Source organism: Drosophila novamexicana, unplaced genomic scaffold (genome assembly GCF_003285875.2).
Source record: "Drosophila novamexicana strain 15010-1031.04,08,12 unplaced genomic scaffold, DnovRS2.1 tig00000485-arrow-pilon, whole genome shotgun sequence".
NCBI lineage: Eukaryota > Metazoa > Arthropoda > Insecta > Diptera > Drosophilidae > Drosophila > Drosophila novamexicana.
The window spans coordinates 2188199-2212639 of NW_020824808.1; the positions used below are offsets into that span (position 1 = coordinate 2188199).

The 24441-nt window shown below is 39.2% G+C and overlaps 2 protein-coding genes across 4 annotated transcripts in view; one reads left to right on the forward strand and one right to left on the reverse strand.

Moving 5' to 3' along the window:
* LOC115761709 overlaps positions 1 to 24441 on the reverse strand; it is a 78605-nt gene that overhangs the window by 839 nt on the left and 53325 nt on the right. For both annotated transcript variants that reach the window (XM_030703585.1, XM_030703584.1), the window contains exons 4-10: positions 5375 to 5578; positions 5129 to 5280; positions 4211 to 4903; positions 4014 to 4151; positions 2810 to 3261; positions 1538 to 2746; positions 32 to 1218 (exon numbers count right to left, since the gene is read on the reverse strand). In XM_030703585.1, coding sequence (XP_030559445.1) covers positions 32 to 1218; positions 1538 to 2746; positions 2810 to 3261; positions 4014 to 4151; positions 4211 to 4903; positions 5129 to 5280; positions 5375 to 5578 — 4035 coding nt within the window. The remainder of the gene's footprint in view (positions 1 to 31; positions 1219 to 1537; positions 2747 to 2809; positions 3262 to 4013; positions 4152 to 4210; positions 4904 to 5128; positions 5281 to 5374; positions 5579 to 24441) is intronic.
* LOC115761713 lies at positions 10401 to 24099 on the forward strand. 2 transcript variants are annotated; one of them, XM_030703588.1, is made up of 4 exons: positions 10401 to 11207; positions 22034 to 22228; positions 23165 to 23275; positions 23354 to 24099. In XM_030703588.1, exons 1-4 carry the CDS (start codon positions 11147 to 11149, stop codon positions 23578 to 23580), a joined length of 594 nt encoding a protein of 197 aa, XP_030559448.1. In that variant the 5' UTR covers positions 10401 to 11146; the 3' UTR covers positions 23581 to 24099. The 2 variants fall into 2 exon arrangements, with proteins under 2 accessions (XP_030559448.1, XP_030559450.1); XM_030703590.1 differs by lacking the exon at positions 10401 to 11207 and adding an exon at positions 21006 to 21035.

Consider the following 24441-nt stretch of genomic DNA (forward strand, 5'->3'; position numbering starts at 1 on the left):
TTACGGTATAAGGAATCAGCATCAAAAATACCTTATAGCGCAGTTGAATGCGACGACGCATTTGATCCATGGCAGATATGCCCTGCGGTGGTATAAAGCTAGCCTGCTCTGTTACGGGACTAGCTGTGTTTTCATCGTTATCATCATTGGAAATACCTTCATCGATCTCCTCGTCGACGTAGTCATCCGAAAAGCCCTCGGTTGAATTTCTTTCTTCCGAATCATCTGCATCGCTGTCCCCTTTCTCAAAATCGACGCTCGTTTGGAGCTTTTGTTTGGCCGCCTCCTTGCAATCGAAATCGTTTTGGCAATCCAAACGCTGCATCTGCTGCATCTCTCTGCTGTCCATCAGGTACTTTTTTTTAGTCGGCGGCGGTTGGGCAGTTGTATTGGCTTGTCTGCCCATTATCGGCGGCTGGAACTCGCTCAACTGCTTCAGCTCATCGAACACCTTGAAGATATTAAGGATCTCTGCGCGCTTCTGTTTAATTTCATGATCACTCTGGGGTGGCACGCGTACCGCCATTTCGTTGTTCAACATCATGGTGGCTATATCCATGTCGCCCACCTTGAGTTGGCATTGCGGCAGCCCGTTGACCCCTTGAGTCTCCACCACGCGCACGCTGCTCAGCTTCATCACCACAGTCTGATGCACAGTGTCCATTGTCGTCAATGAGTAATTTTTCTGCTTGGGCTGCACACCGTGGATTCCCACGCGCCAGCACAGGGAATTTAGCTGTGGGAACGGCGCATAGGGTAGCATCTGGGTCGGCTTTACCTTCTCCTCATTACCATAGTCCACATAGTACACCTTGTGCTCACCCTTGGGACTCAGCTTGCTCTGGACAATGCCGCGATAGAAGAGATTGTCCAAATGGTAGATGACTACAACGGGCTGACCCACTACATAGATGCTGGGCTCCTGTTTCTCCAGCAGGGGCTTAAAATGCTTCACCAGCAAATTGCGCATATGATGTATAAACGACTCATCGGTGGCCAGGCTCAGGTATACCTCACACTGGTGATTTACATAGGTGGGTAGAGCGGTAAAAATACTTTTCTTGCACTGACGCGGCTGCAGCCAGGCCGGCGGTGGCTCACTGCAGCCAGTGGTGGGTGCGTTGATATTTAAATCCTTGAGCAGCTCCAGTGGTGGCATTTCATCGTTATGCTCGAAATCCTGTTTGAAATATGAATCCTGCGACAAGGGCACGGATCCTAAAATAAAAGAAGCAACAATTAAAAGTGATCATTAGAAGCGCGTAAAGCGTGTTGTTATTTTGTCAGGAAATGTGTTATGCATATGAGCATAAATATAGCTCAGCCAGTCGATATAGCCATGCTTTAGCGGCCATCCATTTCAATGAACACCGGACTCTCAGTCTTAAAGATATTGTCATAACACTTTGCATAATTTCGACTTTCTGTTGCCGAGTTGACTGGATATAAAATAATACATTTCTAGATCAAATGCAAGCTTCAGGCCGAACCATCGGGAATTATTGTTGTTGAAAAATATGTCAATATTAATGCATACCTGTAGTTCTGCCCACCTTTTCGAGGCAGGCAAGCAATTCAGAATCATCATCATCATCATCATCATCTTCCCCCTTCGAGCTACTGCGACTACTGCTGCTGGCTAACAATGGCAGATCCTGTTGCAGTAAAATCAGTGGATCGCTTAAAGCCCGATCTTTCTGCAAAAATAGCTCATTGATGTTCGTATACTTGATGCGTGCCGGTGAGAAGGGGCCACTGATTTCGGTGTGTCCGCCCCACAGAGTGACACGCGTGCAACCACCATCGCGCCCATGCCCGATAACATGCAGTGTACTGTAAGCCTGTAGCTGTGTCTTGAAGAACTCAATGTCCTCCGGTGACCAATCAGCGCCATTTGGAATGATTCCATACAGACGACAACACAAGGCGCTGTTGCTGACGCGCTCCAGAACCTCATCCATGATGGCCAGGCTGCTGGTAGGTACTCCCAGGGCCACTTCGCCAATGTCGCGCAGACGCACATTGTATTTGGAGTTGGCTCCTTGGGTAGGTCCAACAATCTGGCCGCGATGCCAGAGCAGCTCCAGATCCCCCTTGGCCATGACACGCACAAAGCACTTATCACCCGGCTGCCAATTTTGCTTGGGCGGATGGGTCTGGTACATTTCGTCGGCGTTTACCTGTACGGTCTTCCTTAGCTTAGCAAGGGCCGAGACGAAATGTGTGAGCGTCACATAGAATTCACCCGGATGCTCTACGTAGATCACGTCGATTTGTGAGCGATTCTGTCTATCTAACGTCTTGGCAGGCATCGATGGCTGCAATTGCAACTTGGCCTCTTCAATCAATTTGCGGGTATCCGCATCTAGATGTGAGTATCGTCCAGGCTGCGGCTTAATTACTTTGCTGCTCTCGCCACTGGACTGACAATGACCCTGGGCCACCAGCATGGCGCCCACATTGTTTTGCTCATTGCCGCTGCGCGTGAAATGGATCGCGACATGGGCCACCTTGTCGCGCACATAGACCACCTCCATTTGAAGTTTGGGATTCGATGTTAGCTGCTTGAACGCGTCAATTGCAGCTGGTGTCCAAGCATAGTTATGCGCCTGCAGTGTCTCCACATCGGCTAGGCGACACTTGATGGCCAGCTCTTGTGTCCAGAACTTGTGTGGCAGCATAAACAGCTGATCCCAGTAGAGTTTCTGCGAGATGCCGCTGTCCACCAGACGTACTTGCACATAACCTGCGAGAGAAAAGTAAACATCAGTTGCGGAGCTGGCCAATTGGGCTGCCGATCATAACTCACCCTCGGGCAGCATATGCTCAATGCAGGCGCGTTGCCATTGACCCTCCGACTGTAGCACACAGCTCAGCTGAAGGCGACCCAAATAGATGGGCTCCAGCTGGCTGAGACTCAGGTGATCCATGAAGCCTTGCAGCTCGCGCTGCAGAGTGCATCGTTTCAGCTCCAGTTCGTGCGGCATTACATAGAACTCTTGCGGATGCTCAACATGGAGCATCTGGATTATTAGCACATCCCCCACATGGGGCACAAATTTCGGCAATCTCTGCGATTGCAACGCCATCAACTGTTGTGGTTGCGGAACCTGCGCGGCGGCAAGTCCACGTGCACGGGCCATGCCTGTGTATAAAAAAGATTCACGCACCGAAATGTTTGACTCGTAGTTGTTTATGATCAGATCCACCTCGTAGAACTGGGATCCCGAGGCGCGCATAACAGTAACGTGCACTGGATTGCTAGCGGATGAAATTGAATATACAAAATATTTTAAATTCTAGATAGAAGGAAGGCAATCGGGATTTCATCCCTTTTTATTCTTTATACTCAAATGATAGACCAGTCTGTCAATTATTCAGTAAATCATTAAATTTATCAGCGAGTCCACCCGTCAATTAGGGAATCAGTCAATTAATTCATTGGTCAGTCAATTGAGCATCAAACAATGTTATAAACAGACAATTAATCCATATATTAGTCAGTTAGTCAAGTAATTAATTAGTCTGTCAATCCCTCCTCAATCAATCAGTCAACGAGTCAATCACACAATTAGTTAGTACGTACATAAGTCAGTTTACCAGCCTGTTAATTAGTAATTAATAAGTTGGAATGGCTTATCAATCAATCAGTCTATCCAACAATAAGTCCACTTATCGATTAATCAATGAACCTGTCAGTTAATCCATCTTCAATCAATGTCTCTATCACTTAATCAGGATCATCAATCAACATAAGTGTTAGTTAATCCATTAACTTAACCTAACTTATGTCAGTTTATAAATTAATCAATCAGTCCATCAAACGATCAGTCAGTCTGAATCAACCAGACTATCTGAATGCCTGATCAACCAGACTGTCAGTTCATATATTAATCAATCAGTCCATTAATTAATCGATCACTCTGTCAGTTCCTTAATCAATCAGTCAGTCACCCAATCAGTTATTCTATCAATTTCTAGCCAAGTGATAAATTTAAAACTGTTAAACGTACTTTTGCACCATCTGTTTGAGAAAGGCGCCCGCCTGTGGTTCCCATTCGGTACCGCCATTGCTCGGCATCAGCTGCTTCAGGCTGCAGTGGACGGCGGCATACGGCAGCGTTGCCAGATGGTCGGGCAGGCGACGGAAGCTGCACGTGATTTGAGTTTAACTTGAGATGAATTTATTTAAAAGCAAAGATTAGCTTACTTGTTGCTGTGCACCATATGGGAGAGACCGATGTCCGGCAAGAAGACATTATAGATATCACGCATTTCCGCCTTCTGGCTGACCAGTGCACGATGCCAGCGATCCATTTCGGTTTGACTGTGGCACGTGATGTACTGCTGACCCACCACAATGACATCTGGTGGCTTGCAGTCGGGCGTCTCGGCAAATGCCTCCAGTTGCTCGCGTATGCGTTGGGCCGCATTGATGCACTGCACGTAGAAATCCTCCGGGGATTGAATCGAACGGACACGCACCATTGCATCAGTGTGGAACCAGTCGCCCATATGATTCAAAAGATTATTGGATGCGGATTGCATCGAATTCGACTTGCTGATATCCATGGCAGAGAATGTGTGCACAAAGTTGTGCTGTTGGTCCGGTTGCTCAACAACGTTGCTATTCATTGAGCTGCAGCTGCTTTTGATCTCTTTGGGGCGACGCTTTTGCTTTTTGCCGTGTGCTGAGCCCGTAGCAGGATTCGGGTGAGCTGCTTTCTGGTCCGGCCAGGAATTGCTCACGCTCGAGTCGAGCGAGTTGTGCGGCTGGCTACTGTCCGAGATGATGCTCTGATGACCGTACTCGTTATTGAAGCGCACCTTAATTTGGGGGTCCACAAAGTGGCACTCAAAATGCTTCTCAATCAGTTCCGATAGATTATTGGTGGTGTTTAAGCTGTCAGAGGACAAAACAGTTCAGAAAATTTGAAACAAATAGGGTTTAAGTTTAACCTTTTTATTAGATCATTTTTTAAAATTTAAAAAGATCAGCGGAAAATATGTGAACTATAAGGTATAGACGAATTCTTTCTTTAAACACTAATATTATTATTATAAGGTAATATAAATAGGTAAAATAAATAAATAAATATAAAAAAGAATCTTATTGTTTCACACTTACTGATAGGGATTGTTGTTGATCTTGGTAACCTGCACATAGGTGGGTATTTTCTCCAGGTGCTCAGTGATGATCACAATAACATCCTTGAGCCAAATATCCTGCGGCACCTCAAAACGATCATTAATACCGCTGTGCAGGATTTGGCGTAGGTTCTAGGGAAAAGTAGACAATTTAAATTAAATAGATAAATGTAAAATACATATATATAAGTAGATTGTAATCTGGGAGGGACGGCGCTTTGCTCACCTTTAGAACCGTCTCATAGCCATTCAGTTGGCTCATTGCCATATTCAGCTGCACCTGCGGCGACAGGCTGGACTCGCGCAGCATCTCAATGGCCTGCAGTTGGGCATTCTGCAGCTGGCCATGCAGCAGCCGGAAACGCTCGGTGATGTTGTCCAGCGTTTCAGCGGCACAGTTGCCAAGTTTGTCTTTCGTGTTCTTCACCACCTGCAATAGAGTTGGAAGAGCTGAGTTGGGGGCATCACCATTAAAAGACATTCTAATGATACGAGGTGACTACAAGAGTCAGCCGCCTGCCTGGCTGTTGCCTGCCTGCCTGCTGCAGGTGAATGGCGAGCACCACTCGAGTTGCCACTTTTAATTGTGCATTTCTCAATGCTTCTTCGGCGAATGATCATTATCAGCAAGTTGGTTAGATACACTTGTCTTCATGTATACAGGGTATACCCATTGAAGTTGTCTATGAGAAGGGTATATTCAAATTGGAAATTTACATAAACAGCATAATATTGTATAATATATATTATACCATATTTGTAAATGAGAGATTTGAATATACCCTTCTATTGTGCATGTTGTTATATCTGAGATTTATAAAATGTACATGTATATTCTTGACCAAGAACTAAACTGAGTCCGTATAGTCACGTCTGCCTGTCTATCTGTCTGTTTGAGTGCGTCCAGCTCGGTAACTCTTTGAGCTAGCATCTATGAACTTGGCATAATGCCCTCAAATCCATAAATACATAACAATATATATAAATATATTATATAATATTAATAGGGTAAGCTGAGAACCAGAAATTTGTAGTATATCTCAGATGATAGCTCATGAGACTTTTGATTATATCACACGATTGGATTCAAACTCATTTTGCAAGATAATTAACTTGAGAAGAAATTTGGCAGATTTTGGAAAATCGACCCATTTTGGATACAAACGCCGCTCAAATGCTTTATGTGCGACGTTTGGGGTTTAAAACAAAGTCAAATATGAAAATTCATTCGGGATGCATTTCACGCTCTTCAGTAAATCCCATCAACCCGGGTGGAAATGTGTTTCAAGCATCAAGTTTTTTAAAGTTGCTTATTATACAAGAATGAATAAATACAATTATTCAAACTTTTTTTTTATATATATGCTTCAACTTAACAAATAGATTTTATTTTTCCTATAACAGCAGAAGTTTTAGCAATTTTTCAAAGCTTGTATTTGTTTAAAGTACGCCTGAGCATGAAGGTACATTAAGGAAATTCACAGCTGGTTAAAGGGTATCTCCCAGTCAAGCATCAGCTGGCCGGAGTAGTCTTATTGTTGTTGCTTTTATTGTTATTGTTGTTGTGGGACTTTTGAAAGTGATTGTAAAAACCACCAAAAAAAAAAAATGTATACATACAAAAATGAAAATGCAGTCGCTGCTTTGGGCTTATGACAGCTGATTTGTTGCAGATGACAGGCAAGTTCGCGCCAATCGCTCGGTTCTACCATAAATGGCAGCAGGCTTTGATATCGGAGATCTTAGATCGGGGCGAATGTGTAAATGAGTGCCATATTGGAACGTTGGCACATCATTAAAACGAAACGTTTTTTTTTTTTATTGGGGGGCAGGGCAGCCAAAATGTATAAATTGTTTTACACATGCATTTAAAGTGCGCGACGCAACGACACGAGTCGAGATCAAATCAATTTACACTTGACCTTGTCCCAGCCAGAGTCGCCGGAGGGGCATACACGCAATGAGATATGCTCTATGGCTTTGGGTTCATACAATTTTTAATAGGCACGACCTAATTGCTGGCCATAAATACATATGAGATTTAAGCGTTCTCAGCTGCTTGCCAATTAGTTTTAATGGCCAGCATCGAAAATAGTTTTCTCAATAATCTGCAATTTCGGTGCGCACTTCAAAGTAATCGCAACAGACACACACACACACACTTCCTACGGCAACAGCGAGTCAGTCAGTCAGCCAATAAGTCAGTCAGTCAGTCAGTCAGTCAGTCTGTCAGGCTTTTCAGAACTTGTCGAGTGTGGCTTTAAAAGTGTAACAATAATAATATCTAGGCACTCAAATCTCGAGACTTGAGCCTATGCTTTTATGCTTTCGGCTGACCAGCAAGCACGCAACAATTGAAGTCAATGCGCTCTTGGCTATAAGAATTCTTGGTTATTGTCAAAATAACGTAACTATTCCGCTATATACGAAACACAAATACCCTATCGTACAATCATCTAGCAATGGTTAAAAAAAAAAGTACACATATGAGTAAAACAATTGCATATTTCTTACTTGTACCAATAACAATAATTAAGATGCTCCTCTGAAATAAACCAAATAGTTGCCATGAACTTTTTTGTAGCTCAAAACAAAATTCTTAAAAGATCTTGCTGCTATTTCAAAAAGTTTTTATAACTTAAGATTTTTACTTGATTTCATGTCCTAAAACAAACTTACTCCGAAATGTTCACATTTAAAGACTGCGGAATATTTTGTACTAGATTTTTGTTTGTTTTATAAATACGAAACAAAATCTTAAAGAAATTATAACTTAAGATGCTGTTAGTATGGGGAATTCTTTCTGATAGACTTTTGTTTGTTTTAAAAATTAAGAAACGCGTTCGCTCTAAAAAAGAAGCAGCTGCGTTTCTTTTGATGTATTTAACAACTGTCGTCACAGTCGGAAGCTCTATAAAAACGACCATTGAAACGTTTGGGGCACACGAAAAGCAACCTTGCGGCAAAACGTTTGGTATAAAACCACTGAGGAAGCGCATACTAAAAAGTTGGGGGCTTTAATTATTTTAGTTGCCAATAATTCGCTCTTAATTTGAAGCAGCTGCATTTAGCGCCCATTAAAACAATTAGCAAGCAATTGAAATAGTAAAAATTAAAAATAAAATAAAAATTAAATAAGTAAAAGATGATTGCGCGCAATTTCGGCTGCACAAAATGTTGAAGAGTGTGTGTATGTGTGTGTGTGTGTGTGTGTGTGTGTGTGTGTAACTAAGTAACTCATTCAATCGCAAAGCCACTACATTTGGCCAGTTTATCAATTACGGACGGACAATTTACTGGCGCTTTGAGCCACCTCGTTAGCCGCCGCATTGCGCATGCTGCCCATTAAAAATGTTTAAGAAGGGTATAATGGTTTTGCACAAATGTATGCAGCAGTATATTCTATACAAAATATGAATGGTAAATGGATCTCGGGAGACTTCAGACCTTGAACGCAGCTCCCTGTATATCAGCGATGACTTGTTTTGTTTTCGTGAAATCGATATGTTTTTTGGCACATATCGGAGTTTATAAGAGCTGGAGACATCATTCTAGGTATGAAAATTATCTTGAGCCTGGGCATTTAAACATATTCGGATGATATATTTATGTCCTGAAAATTTCATAAGGATCGCACAATAAAAACCCAAGTTAGTCAAGAACATATTTTCCATAGGATGGGTCTAAGGAAAGAAGCGTGTTTCTTTATGTATAGAATAAAGCTAAAATGATTGTAGCGGCAGCTCGACCAGCGCTAAGGGCATCTTTTAGTCAGGCACTCCCAACTAGAGCACTTTTTCTTTGCGGTGCGTGCCTCAGAGTTGTAATGAGAAATCAACTTTTGCTATTTGTAATTTTTATTTGTTTATATAATAGATAATTCGTGCTATTTAATTTTAATGATCTGATGTGGGCGACTCGTGGAAGCAAAAGTTGTGTTTTGTGCACGCCCCAGCCCAGCCCCTGCCTAATGTGATTATGATTTATGCGAATTGTGAGAGGCCTTGAAAGTTGTTCCTGTCTAAAATCGAAAATAAACCAGGCTAATTAGGCATGCTAGTCAGCGTGGCAGGCGCCTAAAATAAATCAGGCTAAATACACATCAAAATGCGCTCCAGACTGAAAGCTCACAAAAAATAAAAGGTGTCGGGATTGGAAAGAGCTTGAAATATCGAAGATTTAATACCCTTGGGCAGGCAGAGGCTGGCAAGTGTGTACCAAGCCACAAAAGTGGCTTAACCGTTTGTTAGAGCTACAGTAGGCCCTCGCTCAGCACAAACCATCAATATGGTCGTTAATTTTGAATAGATTGTAACTTATGAGTTTGAAGATCTAACACGAAGAATCTTATGTGCAGACAGGCAATGCCCTATAGCTATACAGATCGAGTATGCAATATATACTTTTAGACATGGTAGAAGACTTCGACAAGCCTTTATTAAGTGATAAATATAAAATTCCCTCCGCTTACATTTACTCCTGCCCTGGCAAATAGAAGCAACTGCTTTCAGGTGCCGGTTTTTTATGGAGCGTCTGGAGACATATTATCCCTGGTTCTGTGGCAGCATCAGCCAACAAGAACAATAACAATGACAAAATTGGCCACAAGGTCAGCGGCAACGCGAGTTGCATACAAGATGCTCGACGCTCCACTTTAGCATCGATTAGCAGCAGCCAAAAACAATATTATAAATATATATATGTATGTATGTATACTATGTTTATAGAGAAGTACAAAATGAAAGGAGGCCTTCTAAGCAACGAAGTTAAGGTTTTTCAGTTCTGGCCAAAACGGAAAAAAACTTCTTAATTACATGATGCAGAGCCGCGACTTGGATTCATATATTTTGGTAAAGTATTATTTATTTTGTTAGGTTCCTAACGACGCGTTGCGACTCGAGGCGAAGGTTGAGACTAGGGTCTCTCCGATCTCACTAGCTGTGTGTGTGTGCGTGTGTGACTCATCAGGCGCTTTGATTTAATTTGATTTGCAATTGCGTAAGGCCAAGTCTAGTTAGCACAATTAAAACCGAGCACAGCTGAGCGACAAGATTTGTTGTTTAATTTTTTTATTTTGGAGGCACGACAAACGAGTTGGGGGCCAGGCTCAAAGCAAAAGCGACTCAAGTTTCGACTCAAGTTGTGAGTGAAGCTTGCTTGCTGTGGATGCTCGTTGCGAAAAATACAGCCAAGACAATTGAAAAATTGAAAAACACAAAATCAGTTGAAGCTGAAAACGCCAAGCGAACGGTCGTTGAGCGCGACAACTGGAATTGGCTTAAAAGTATATAATATCTAAACAATATTATTTGCCACTAAATTAAGCAGTGTTGCATGCAACAACTCTTGTCTGGCAGCTGGAGACAAAGTATACATATGCAACAGCATAATAACAATAACAACAAATATCAAATTTGTGATGTGTGTTTAACCGTGTGTGCTTCTGTGTGTATGTGTGCTAAAGTGTGTGTGACTAGTGAAATACTCGTGTGCTATTGTTTGCTGCTACTGTTGCGGCAACTGCAACTGCAAACAACAGTCGCCCGCCCGCTACTTTGTGCCACATATTAGGCAACTGCAACAACAGCGACTAGCTGATTTTTTTATGGGCCAACTCAATGCAAATTTAACACACAAAACGCTTTACTTTTTTCTTGGTGTGGCAAGCAAAACTCAAGCCGTGTAATTGCCACCAAAATTTATGTTGCAGCTGCAGCTAATTCAAAATACAACAAAATAAACAACATTTAAACGCTTTTTAATTCAACTAGCTTAAAAAATTGCACGCGTTTTTAAGTCGCGCGCGTTTACTTAGGCGCGGTTTTTACCTTGCGGCTCGTAGATTGGATTGGAAAGTGGATTTGTTGTCTGTCGCCTGGCTGATTGGACTGTGTTTGCTTTGTCAAAAGGTCAAAAGAAACACATTAACAACGGCAACAAATCAAGCAACAGCCAGCTTAGCAACATCATTTAACTGGCAACATTCGCGTTTAGCAACATGTTGCCAAGGCTCACGTTCGCTGTGCTGATCGTCTTTTGTGGATATTTGCTGTTTACGGGTAAGTCGCCAAGTTGCTTATAAATCATAAATGTTTATGCAACAACAACAACAGGCAGAACATAAATTAAAGCTAGCGGATTTTGTTGTTGTTGCAGTTGTTGCTTTTGTTGCAACCAAATCGAATTACAGCAAAACGCAAGCTAAACGCAATAAATTCAAGCAGATTACATGACACACACACGGAGGGCGGGTACGCGGTAACTGCCGCCTTGATGTGTCAGGCGTTAAAAAATATGGGAATATTAATTTTGGTGGGCCGAATAATAAATACACTTGCAGACAATATATAAATAATTTAAAAAAAAAAACAAATCAATGATTTGATGCAACATTTCTAAGTTTTTGTGAGTTTTAATTAAGACTTCTACAAATACAAAAAAAAAATGCTTTTGTAAAGAATCATAACCAGTTGTTGGCTCTCATGTCAGCTATATGACATAGTAATCCTATTGGGTCGACTTTGACATATATACTACCTTATGCAAAAAGTCGTATGCATGCCGATATACATATCTAACAAAATGGAAGATTATTTTTACAAAGGAACAGACAAAGTATAACGTTTGACTTTAAATAAAGATGCAGCAACAACTTATGTTTTTCTCGCCATGACAAAAGTAATATACCCACGGCAAAGGGTAGAAGCACCAAAATAAACTGCAAGCCAAAAAAAACCGCGTGCGAAACGCGCGCGGCCTGCGTATTTGACATTTATGGTCAAGTAGTCAACGCGTCGTCATGTTGAGATTTATTTAGTTAATAGCAAGAGGCCAACGGGGCAGAGGAGACGACTTGCAACATCGGCGACCTGCCTTTTATGAGTGCCACGCAAATCTCTGTCAAGTCGGTTGTGCAACTGCTGCCATCACATGCGAGACTTTCGCATCAAGCAACACCAATTCCAACCACCAAAACCCAAACCAAAACCAAATCCAAATCCAATTCATAATTTGTCAGGGAAGTTCTTTTTCACCTTTGACATTTGAACAGCAACAATCTTTGTAGCTCACGAAATTTGAAGGTTGGCACAGTCCGCACCCATTACAATCGACTGCACGACATTCCATGTGGCAAGGGACGTTGGCGGACGTTGTGCTGAGGGAGGTGGAGTGGGGCAGTCGGCAGTCTTAAGTAAGCTTTAATATTCGCGTTTGCCATTTAGATTAGGTGCGAGAGTTCGGTTTGCGTCTAATTAACAGCCGCATTAGCATTGCATTTAATATGATTGCATAGTTATTGCCCACATGCAGTAAATGCAACAACAACAGCAGCAACAACTAAAACAACAACAACAATAGCTGAGAGTAGTGAGAGGCAAAATGTCAAACAGTTGACAATTGTTTTGTATTTCATACCCTATCAATAGAGTTTACCTAATAAAGGGTTAAGTACGGCTATATATATCTTGTTCAACATAGAAGACATTTTATACCCAATATGGATATGACACTATGTACATATGATCATATTTATATATATTAGAGATTTTATATAAAAAATGTCAAATAACTGGAGGTATCAAATTTGAAATCTAGATTCTTAGATATCAAAAGCAGTTCAAGTTTATAACAGCAATAATGACAGAACATTCACATGATAACAGCATTAATAACATTTAAAAATAAAGAAATAAATACTGTAGAAGATCGAAGCGATTTTCTGAGAACTGAACACTCCTCCGTTTCTCTTCTTCTGTTAGATCTTTATCTATCAGGAATAATCCATAATGTTACAGATCGTGTCAATGTTTATGTTAAAGTGTGTGAATGGCAATGATATATGGACTGAATATATATATGTATGTATGTATATTTATGTAGCTATGTGTGTTTATTCTGCTAAAGAAATGTCCCGGAGTTACGGTTTCCCAGTAAAAACTCCAAATGATCACAAATGCCCGCAGAAATGTTTGACCATTAAGGGATCTATCTATCTATCTATTTAACAGCATATCAACTTCCTTTTCTATTTCCAATTTAAGCCACTCTAGTGTTGAACTGGGGAAATATGAGTTAACATAATTTATAATTCACAAAGGATAACTGCTAGTCGTGCAGTCTTCTCTTAAATAAGTATAATTTTTGTATTTGCAAGTCAGATATATTACATTTGTGATGTTTTATGATACTTTTCAGTGGGGGCAACTGCATGTAAAACTATTGCCAATGCTGTGAGGGCCGCATGAAACAACAATCTTGTTGTGAAGTCTAGACATAAATTTGTAGTGACATCACGATACAAAATGCAATGCTAATTGCAGAATAACAAATAAATAAAAAATAAAAACAAACAAGCAAGTTGTCCCAAGACGCGATTTTCATGTTAATAAAAGTTGGTTAGCTTTTGATCAAAGGATTTGTTTCGATGGATGTATAATTGTTTTACAAATGTTGAAAGCATGCTCATGTTAAGCTGTTAGAATTTATGTTAATGCAATATATATAATGTTGATATTTAGCTGCTAAAGGGTGCATTTAAAATAACGAAGGAAATAGTTTGTGTAACTAGGATAAACTTTTTGGTAATGGAGGTATCTTTAAGACATTCTAAAAAATATTAACAATTCAGATAGATAAATTAAGTGTAAAACAGTTTGTCTGTTTGTTCTGTAAACAAAACTGGGTCAAAAGATGCTTAAAGCCAACTTAATTTTTTAAGTGGGAAACAGAAATCTATTTTTATCTCTATTGAAAGATAATTAATTGCTGGCTTATAATTAATTATATGCAAGCAGTCACGACAATTGACTTGGTAAAGTTGATGTCTCATCCTATGGACCATCCATGCAAATGGCAAATCTCTTAACTGATGTACAGCTAACCCAATCGCATTAACCATTCACAAATAGCGGCGGGCAACGGCGCGTATACTTGATGCAACGACTCGAAGTAACTAACGGTCTGTTGTTTGATCTTCGAGCGCACATCCGCCACGAGCAGAGACTCAACAGCAGCAACAACAGCATGTCAAAACATTTGCCATCTACTTATAAGTATGCAAATGATTTTCATTTATGCAGCGTTGGTAGGAAAAACAAATTTATGAGACTCTGGCAAAAGTCGTTCAATATATACATGCAGCAATATCTGGTTAATGCGAAACGGAAACTTTTATGAAACAAAATGTCTGAGATAAAGCCTGGCTGATATATGACTGCAATAACTGCATAGTTGAGCCTATAAATTGAGGCTAGATGCTCGTTTATTTGTCGTACACATTTGACAAGCAGATAAAACTTTGCCTCCAGTTGTCACTTGTTCGCGGCGTTGTAGGTTTCCACCACTGTCGCCAGGTGGCGCTGCACAATTGCATTTGCATGTTCGCAAAATTAATTGATTTATGGGCGGATAACAAAAAGCGGGCCCCGTCCACACGCACACGTGCAGGGAGATTTACCTGTGCGTACATTTTTGTTTATACTCTGTTCGTGCAGTGTGAAGAGAGTAAATTGGTTTTACCTAAGCCAAATGTTTGAACTTTGCAAGCTTAAACACTCAAGTTTTTTATGTGTCCCCAGCTCAATCGGGATCTGTCATATTCACAACTTAAGAGGTTTTCCTAGAGTAAACCTAACTAAACTGTATAAAAATGAGCAGGTTGTCTTTATACCCATTTTCTATTACCAGAAGACATTTTTATCGACTGTAGAATATGAATATGATTTTGAAACTAGAATTACTCTTCTTTGATAGTAAAGTCTTGATGATATCTATAACACTTAACTTGTTTTCAGCTGGGAACAGAGTATTGTGCAGTCGGCGTAACGACCGGATATTTTATTTTTACTGGGCGCGTAAGTCAAATATTTGGCACACATGAGAAAACAATTTATGCGCGGCTGTTGGCCAAGCAAAGAGCCAACAAATAGCCGCCCAGCTGACATATGCAAATGGCACAAAAGCGATAAGCCAAAAATAAAAAAAGAAGTATAATGCCGGCTCGCAATTTGATTGAGGCTAAAATCTGACGGCCAACAAGTTGGCAATAGAGTATATAAAACAATAACAAAACTACGCCTTCAATTGCTTTGAGGTATTTCCTTAAATTTTGTGCCGAGGATCGTTTCGGTTCGCTTCGGTTTGAGTTTTGCCATCAATTTGCGATTAATGTTAATGCCATGGCATAATTTTCAATTAAAATAAAATTTGCTTTGTGCGCGACAAATTGCAAAGAAAAAAAAAATAAAATTCGAAAAATATATAATAAAAATTGTGCTCATTTATATTTATGAGCTGCCTGTTGATAAACTGCCTGTGGCCGAGGCGGCTTTCAATGCAATTAATATGAAATAAAAGTTTTTAATTACATACATATGCACATGTATGCGTACAGTACATAAAGAGTATTAAACAGTTTTTGACAGCAGACAATATGATTTACCTGGCCGTAAGTATGCGTACGCATAGGTGAGAAATTAATATTTACGCAATTTTTGTGGCTGGGCACATAAATTTGGGCACAATTGAATGCGGGCCCCGAAGCATAAGCTTTAATTAGATAATAAATTATAATATAGTAAAATATTGAAAACAGATTTACCTTGAGAGCCATATTTAAATATTTTGTTAAGTTTTATTAATTTAATAATTTTGTTTTGTCTACTTTAAATTTTTATTTTCAATCAATATTGTAAATGATGTAAAGGATTTACAAAGGATAATGTGTGAATAGAAAGAATGTGATAGAATTCATATAAGCGGCTACATATGAACTTTAATTAGAATCCCATAGAATCGAATATAGAATCATATAACTATTAAAAACTTGTTGTGTATTTCCCTTTAGCAAAACATAAAAGAATGTACGTAGCTACGGCCTTAGTTATTTATTACATTTTTTAATTATATTTTTGAAATATTATTTTTGATTTAAATGTTTTAAATAGTACGTTAATATTTTAGTTCCAAATTATTTATTTCTCTCTTTTTTCTATATTTCCTTGAACTCTTTAAAATTATAATATGTATTTATAAAAATCAATATGCCAAATAATGTAGACATAGACTGGAGATAAAGATGAACCTATTTTTATCGCCGCGCTGATTAAAAGTTCATTTGAATATGTATAAGTATTTAACGAACGATAGTTATCCATATAGCTCTCTCTACCTTAAATAAATCGTTGCTTTGAGGATACGGGAACTCACTGACTATTTCTGGCCTCATACTCCCAAAAAACATGAAAAGAAAGAAAACAAGTTGTATGCAATGTTTAATTGAAGAGTACGTGCTGGAATTGACTGAGATGATCTACATGCTGCTCTGCACGCAATCCGTTAAGGGTTAAAAGCCAGCAAATGCAAATTGTGCAGCATTTTATTGACAATTATGAGAAAATAAATCATTTAAAAAAAAAGTACCCAAAAGACGACACGGCACATCCTTGCAAAATGAGACCGCAAACAACAACTGTCGCCGCGAACATAATTCAGTTCCGTGTTGATCCATCGGCGAGTCGAATGGTTGAAAGCGGCGCAACATAAATTAAGCTCATTATATAATTGAATCCTTGATAGGCTTATTATCCACACGGCTAGCCATGTGTGTGTATGTGTATGCTTGTGTGTGTGATGCTTATTAAAAGGATAATGCACAGTCAAGCGCAAAGGATCCCAGGGACAGCACAAAAATTATGTAAATGAATTTCCTGTTGCGCCGCACGCTTTCTCGTCCCGCCGCTCTCTGCCCAACCCACATAAATATCCGCTGCCAGGTGGGCAATGGCATATAGCCTGTCTTTAATAAAGATTACGCTAGTCCATATACCCAAAATCCATTCGTGTGTGTACTTTAGTATAATCAATGCATTGGCTGCCTTTAAATCGTTTCGAACAGCAAAAAAGTAAAAAATAAAACAATATATATAAAACAGGCAGCTCAAATATAGTTGAGTGTGCTTGCTGGGGCATACCCTGTAATTTGGGCACAGGTATCCTAAGAGGAAAACAGTCGAAGGCCATCCTATACGGACTTGCTCTTAATCCAAAAAATCAAGACTTTATCTTTAAATAGGCGGAAGCTCTTGTTTATCAAGATCGTAAAGGTGTGCTGTTTACAGGGTATACGTAAATATATTGTCAAAAGAAATCACAACGAGCTCCACCTTAAAAATGTGCATGTGACTTGGATCGAAGCATTGCCGCGTAGTCATAGATTTTAACGGCAACTTCATGCAGTCACGATTTGTTACACATACACACACACATACATATATATACATACATACACATACATATTTTCGGTTAGACATTGGGTGTATAGCCGGCTCCTTAATCTATTGACTAAATGCATTGCATAAACTCGCAGCCAAACCTCAGCGGCGACGATTTAAACCAAAACAATGCAACAAACGAGTTTGATGCTGTTTTTTATTTTTATTTTCATTTTCATTTTTATTATACCCTTTTAGAGTATTATAGTTGTGTCGTTGACTGTGTAACAGATAGAGTATATACATACTCTATAGAGTATATACATTCGTGATCATCATAAACAGCCAACTTGCCAGAGTCATGTAAATCTGTCCGTCTGTCTGTCAGTTTTAAAGTTATGGAATCGGACCACTATAACATATACCTTTCATAGAATAAAAAAGTAAAAATTTATTTCTTGTAAAAATAGCTTTATTGTTTCTTATTATATCTGGACCAAGCTATCATATAAGCCAAATCATGTTGAAATCATATATGATCATATATTATCATATATGTTATATCATAGCATGATATAGCCGAAAAAGGAAGAATCGATTGAAAAGTGAGTTTTTGAATGGAAATTTTATTCTGTTTTTAAAGATATCTTGACCAATTTAATTAACAATTTTTAAAACCCGTAAGCCAGCCAGACAAGAGTATTTCATCTTTGGCATGCCGTTCTATTATCCATTATTGTTTTGATTCGTGTGACGACTGCAAATAGCTCGCAGGCGCTTTGTCTTTGAGAAGCGGGCTATACACCCATACCACTGCCCAACCCCTTTCCCATTACCCACCCACACCCCTCACGAGACGTATTTTACGGCCATGTCAAAAATTATGAACGCAGTCAATATACATTCGATATGGGTCCAGCCACTGGGTTAGTTCGTTTCATGAGCAAGTTTTTAACTTTAGTCGCCAACAAAATGCAAATTGCCAAATAAAATTGGGCCAAAAAATAAAACCGTTAACACGGCTTTAAGCTTTTGATTCTTATCGAAGCTATCAAATAACGCCCCCGACTACGCCTACCACTAACAAACCGCCAGTCGGCTAGAGGCTAACAACAATTTGAAGGCGGCATAATTCGGGCTTTTCAACTAACCAAATCGGTTGTAACTAGTCGCAGCATTGCTTAGGTCTATTGAGTTAAGAAAAAAAAGAGAGAGAGAGGAGGGGCATGTGTTAGGCTCGAAGAATGTAAAAGCGAACAGGCCATACGATCAGCTTCAAGTGAAATTGCCAGGAACTGTGTAAAAAATGATTAAAGAAATAAATATTCGGGACTTTTTTGAAATTACAGCCAGGTAGGATAAAAGTGGATAATAGAATTGGGATAAGGTAGATAACAACTCAATTACGATGTGAAAAAATATTTTTAAATTTAATTTTAATAATCTCATGGCCGAGAAATGTGTTGCAAAGAAGAAACTCGACAAAGCCGGTTAATATCCTCTATTAAAATATAGAGCCAAAGAACTTTTGCTCAGGAGAACTGAAAGGTACAATTACCTTAACATATTGTAATTAACCAAACTTAAATTCTTAATTTTCATAAAATCAAAATAAATTTAATGGTAACTCTGTTGGCCTTTGAATATTGCATTCATATTTAAGGGCAAGGGACAAGAATAAATGTTGTAAATTTAGAAAACGATTTGTCTAAAAGGTCAAGCTCCAGCCACAATTATCAGTCTCCGCCTAATTGCCATTGTGGCAGCATTCGAACTAAGCTGTGGTGGCATTGTCCTTAGCATTAAACAAAACATAAATAATGCACACTCTAAATTATTCGGCTGATAAAAATGACAGGTTGGATTTATGGCATGTGGATGCCACAAGAGGTAAGCGGAGCATAACCTTTAGGTAATAAGCTGGGGCTGGGTGTGATTGGGATTTCAGTAGCCAAGTTTTTATCACTCGTTAAGTTAGTGCGCAAAACCAATTACAATTGTGAAATGCGTAGTAGTTGCTGCTGCGGCAGCTGCCACAACTCGTTGCAGGCTGCAGCGTATGGCAATTACTTTAATTATGCGACTGCAAAACCAAAAAACCCAATACACATTGGCGACGACAAGCCACCAACAAAATGTGGTTCGATGTGGTGACCGGCCAGCATTTGCAACACATACATATGGGAGACGGCCGTTCGGGTTACCTAATCCATTGCCAGACGTGGCAAACGGGGTGTGCCCCACAGCCAGACATGATGCACTGCATCCGCTGGGACAGCTGCCCCGCCCAGAGTTCTCTGTCCAATCTACGCCGCGAAATGTTTCATTAGACATGATATTTTTTCATTCTGCCATTGGTTACGCACAACTCTTGACATTAGGCGCGCTGTGCGTAGCAGATATAGATATAGCTATAGATATAGATACATATATGTGTATATAGATATTTGCAGTTACGTTTATCTTTTTTGCAGGCTTTACAATTTGTCGTCATGGCATTTGTGGGTTTTTGTTTGCCTCGCGACTTGCCTCTAATTGCAATTTGATTGTTTTTCGCAGTAATTATTTCAATTGTAATAAATTTTGTTGTCATTTTTACGAAAATTTAATGTTGCAATTTGTCGCAGGCGGCGTGTTTGTGTGCGTGTGTTTGCAGAGTGTGGCTAATAAACACTTTTTCAATTGCTTCTCTTAACCACAGTGTGTGTGTGTGTGTGTGTGTGTGTGTTTGTGTGTGTGCGTGTGCTCGTTGCAGTCGATGGGTGTTTGGATTATGTTAATTGGTTTTGCTCTTCGACATTTTCCCCTATTTTAATATTATCAAAAAATCTGCAAAATGCTCATTTTAATATCCGCGTCTGCTTATGCGTGGAGTGTCAAAATTATTCAAGGCATATAGTAGGCAGAAATCACTGCAATACGATTAAAATAGGTGAGGTGAGGTAAGGTATACTTTCACTCAATATTTGTTAAGAAAACGTCTTTACACAAATAATAAAAATGTGTTTGGAATATCAGGAGGTCAAACCCTTAACAATAAATGCTCGTAAGTCTAAAAATCGTGAGATCATATTCTATTTATTTGGGAACTTAACTAATAAAAAATGATCGTGAAGTTGTGTGTCATTTTTCATGCTTTCCGATAGATTTCATTTTAAACTTATTAACTGATAATTAAAAAAAAAAGATTTAAAGAAAAAATTGCTTTTGAAATAACATTTTTATCCAAAATCAATAAATCTTAATTTCAACAACAAAAATCTAGAAACTTTTATTGTTTAGTTTAGGAAGAATATTAATTACAAGTTGAATCTTGTTCGCGCTATCAGACAAGATAATATGTAAAAAATTATGTTAACGTCGGCCTTTTTCAAGAGGCAGCTGCCCTTCAACGAAAGTTCAAATGCCTACTGCATGTAGGCAGTTGCACAACAAACACTTGAGTTGAATGACACACAACCACAATAACGATAACAACAACAAGAATCGAGAATAAGAAAAAAAGTAAATAAAACACTGTGGAACAAGGTTAAGGTCAATTACAATTACAACAAACGACAACTGCCAACATCGTGAATAAATTGCGCGAATTGTAGAATGAAATTGAGAACAAGTTTTCAGTATCCACCGGGCCAACGGACGGATCCGCGTGAAGGCAAAGCATGCAAAATACTTGTGAGTGGGTTGCAAATGAAGGAAGCGAACGGAGCTGTTGCTGCTGCAGCTGCAAATTAAGCTAATGAGCGAAAAAAAAACAACAACTGAACGATGAACACCAAATACCCTATAGCTAATAACTGTTCACGATATTTGAGGAGAATATGCTTAAAACAAAAAGACATCCCATGTAAATACTTCTTCTTCGAACGAGTTTTGGTGTAGAAGTATGATGTTGCTAAGATTCTTGATGATTGATCATATATAATGTGCGTGGTAAAGCTTATAATTGCTGAGTGTGGTCAAGACATCTTGAAAACTTAAACAAAGTTTAATTTCTGCCTGTAAAAGCTATCTGAAATAAAGGTCCGTTGGGCAAAAGACTTCAATCATATACAATAAGCATGGTAATGCCATGTTTGTGCAAGCTAACTCGAAAAGGAAAAGGGTAATTCATATCTATCGATATGATATAATGGATCGATGCACTTGATCGAGAATATAACATATATAATTTATTATTCGGAGATGTCTCCCTTTCTGCTTTACACATTTCACAAGAAAACTATAATACCCTCTATGAGGGTATGAAAGCCAAATTCTTAGTAAGCAATTACACGGCAAAGTGCATGTCATTTAGTCGGAGATAAAGTATTTTCCCAAAGAAGCTGCAAGGTCAATGGCCCAAACAACACAAAAACTTGTCAATATGGCCACAAAATGTTGCGCAACAAATGATAAAACATGAGAACATGTTGCACAATGGACAGCAGCCGAAGCGGGTCAAAACTGGAGGTCGGAGTTGATTTACAGTTGACAGCTGCGCTTCCAGAGTTAATTGCCTAAACCGGAATTGGGTGTGGTCAAAATCCAAATTATAATCTTGGCATAAATGCGATTAGCAACGCCAGCAATTGTTGTTAAAACCTTGAACTTTAAGTTTTTAGTTTTTCAGTTTTTGAGGCTTGGTTATTTAAAGCTTATTATATTTTTTGTTTTGTCGTTGTTTCCTGTAGATTGCCGTGAAACGGAACGCTCGAAGCGCACAAAACGCCCACGCGCACCGGAACCGGTCAACTTCGAGCCGGAGCCGCAGCAGGATCTGGAGAATGAGGACACCGGCAGCCAGGAGAAGGATCTGCCCGAAATACCCGATAACTTTTTAAGTCCCTCGGTGCGCGAATATCTGGAGCTGGGCAAATCCATACCGGGTGAGCACATTACTGCTAACAAGTCAATCAATATGCGCGACTGCTCTGCATTAAATTCATGCTGCAAGCACGGCCTAAATCTGGCTGAGGGAGCGGCAGCGTATTCACTGTCAGAACAACTGCAGATACCCTGTATATGCCTATAATATCTATTGAAAATGGTTGAAATAGGTTTTAGAAGCTAGACCTTAATTTCGATCTATATATATTGATAAATTTCTCGATTTCTCATAAATTGAATTTAAGCCTCTGCTCTTTTAAGTCCTTCGTGATGAATTTAGGAATCAGAGCATATATATAGATTAAGAAATATTACAAAAAGATCAGACAATAAACAGAGAAGTTACTTAAGAATGAATAATCCACAAAAGGAGAAGCGAAGAAGATGCCGAATCGCTATCAAAAGGCCATTTAGTTTAGATGTTCTGCTATGTTGCGCAGCTTAGTACAGGGTATCTGCTAATCGGACTAGGGCAGACCTATTTGTGTTCATTTGCAGCTGCAAAATGCATTTTTGTCCAGAGCGCAAAAATAAAAAAAACGCTTTTTAAATTATTTTTCGAATGGAAAATTTGGCACAGAAGTGCAGCTACTCGTAAATTCATTTATTAGCGAGTCGAGGGGTCAAGCGAGGGGTCGGTGGAGCCAGCGGCATGTCAGATTTGTTTATGCCAACATACAACAGTTTTTTATGCGGCCCGCTGGCGGCGTTGTTGTGCGTGCATTTGACATTTTGCGAACGGGCCAACAGTCGTTGGAGAGAGGGGGTAGGGCAGTTGCTGTGGCATCCATTTTTTATAGCCTGGTTTTATTTTGGGCTGCAACTGCACTTTCTTTTAAGTAAAAAATCGACACATGAAGTGAAATTGATTGGAAACAAACAAGACACGTTGTTTATTTGCCAGCGCTAATTGCAATAACCAAATAATCTTGCAGGTCGACCCGGCGTGGACTATCCGATACTCTCTGCCGTACCCTATACGAACTTCTACTGTGACGAGCAGTCCTACCCGGGCTTCTTTGCGGACATGGAAACTAGATGCCAGGGTGAGTCGTAAGCCAGAGTTACATGCATGCATGTTTATCAATGTACTTATACAGATGTTTTACATTATATATTGACAGGCTGGCACTATTGCGACATTGATGGACGTCAGGCCTCGTTTCTTTGCCCCAATGGCACACAGTTCTCTCAGGCGGTCTTCGTCTGCGACTGGTGGTTCAATGTACGCTGCGATATCTCCCCCCGGCTGTATGCGATCAATGCGCGTCTCTATCAGCGCCCCAAGGTGAATCCAACGCGACCACATCGCATCATTACCAAGCAGCTGGTCGAAGATATATTTACTTGAGCTGCATACCTTATTAATAGACTTTATTTAACATAGTTTTGTCGACGACTATTAGTGGTTAGATTTGGTTTCTTTTGCCACGGGCATACTTATCCATCATGTGTTTTAGATGTTTCTGATTAAGTTTTGGACAGCATTCGGCTAAAAGATTTATTTTTACGTATTAAAGTAAACTGGAAATATAAACTTCTCAAGCGCGCGGTGTTTTCTCAAATAGTCGCTAATAAGAACTTTTTTTAAATATTAAGAGCCAAATGTTGGATTTAGGAATCGTAAATTTTCTTGTATTCAAAAATAACCTTTCAAAACCTGGAAGTAAGGTTATAATTTGCAAACGATACCTGTAATAAAATCTGAGCAGAATAACGAACTATAAAATATATGTGAATAGAAACTGTCTTCGAAATTGAAACTGTCTTCGAAATTGCGGCTCATAAAAAATAAATATGTATAAATATTCCTAGAAACCAATAAGTACATATATAAAGTTTGTCATATGACGCTCATATCGAGAATAAAATTCGACAAAAATAAAAGGTTTCATTAAATAATCGAAAAAAGAATTCATTACGCAAGGTTCTTAAAGGAGCTCGAAATAGTTTAATATTTTGAGAAAGAATAGATAACTGCATTTTCAGCTTGTGCTAATTTAAAGTGCGTGCATTTTCATGTTTAGATATGTTTTCATACATGTATATTTAAGATTCACTTTAAATGTAAAGTTTTGTGTACATAATTAGTTTAAATTTAAATAAAAACTATTCTTAAGTTAAGAAAAATTTGGTTTGAATTGTGCTTATTTGTCTGTGGGTGGATAAATGAAACGTCTTACAGTCCTTTATGGAACATCGATAAAAAAAA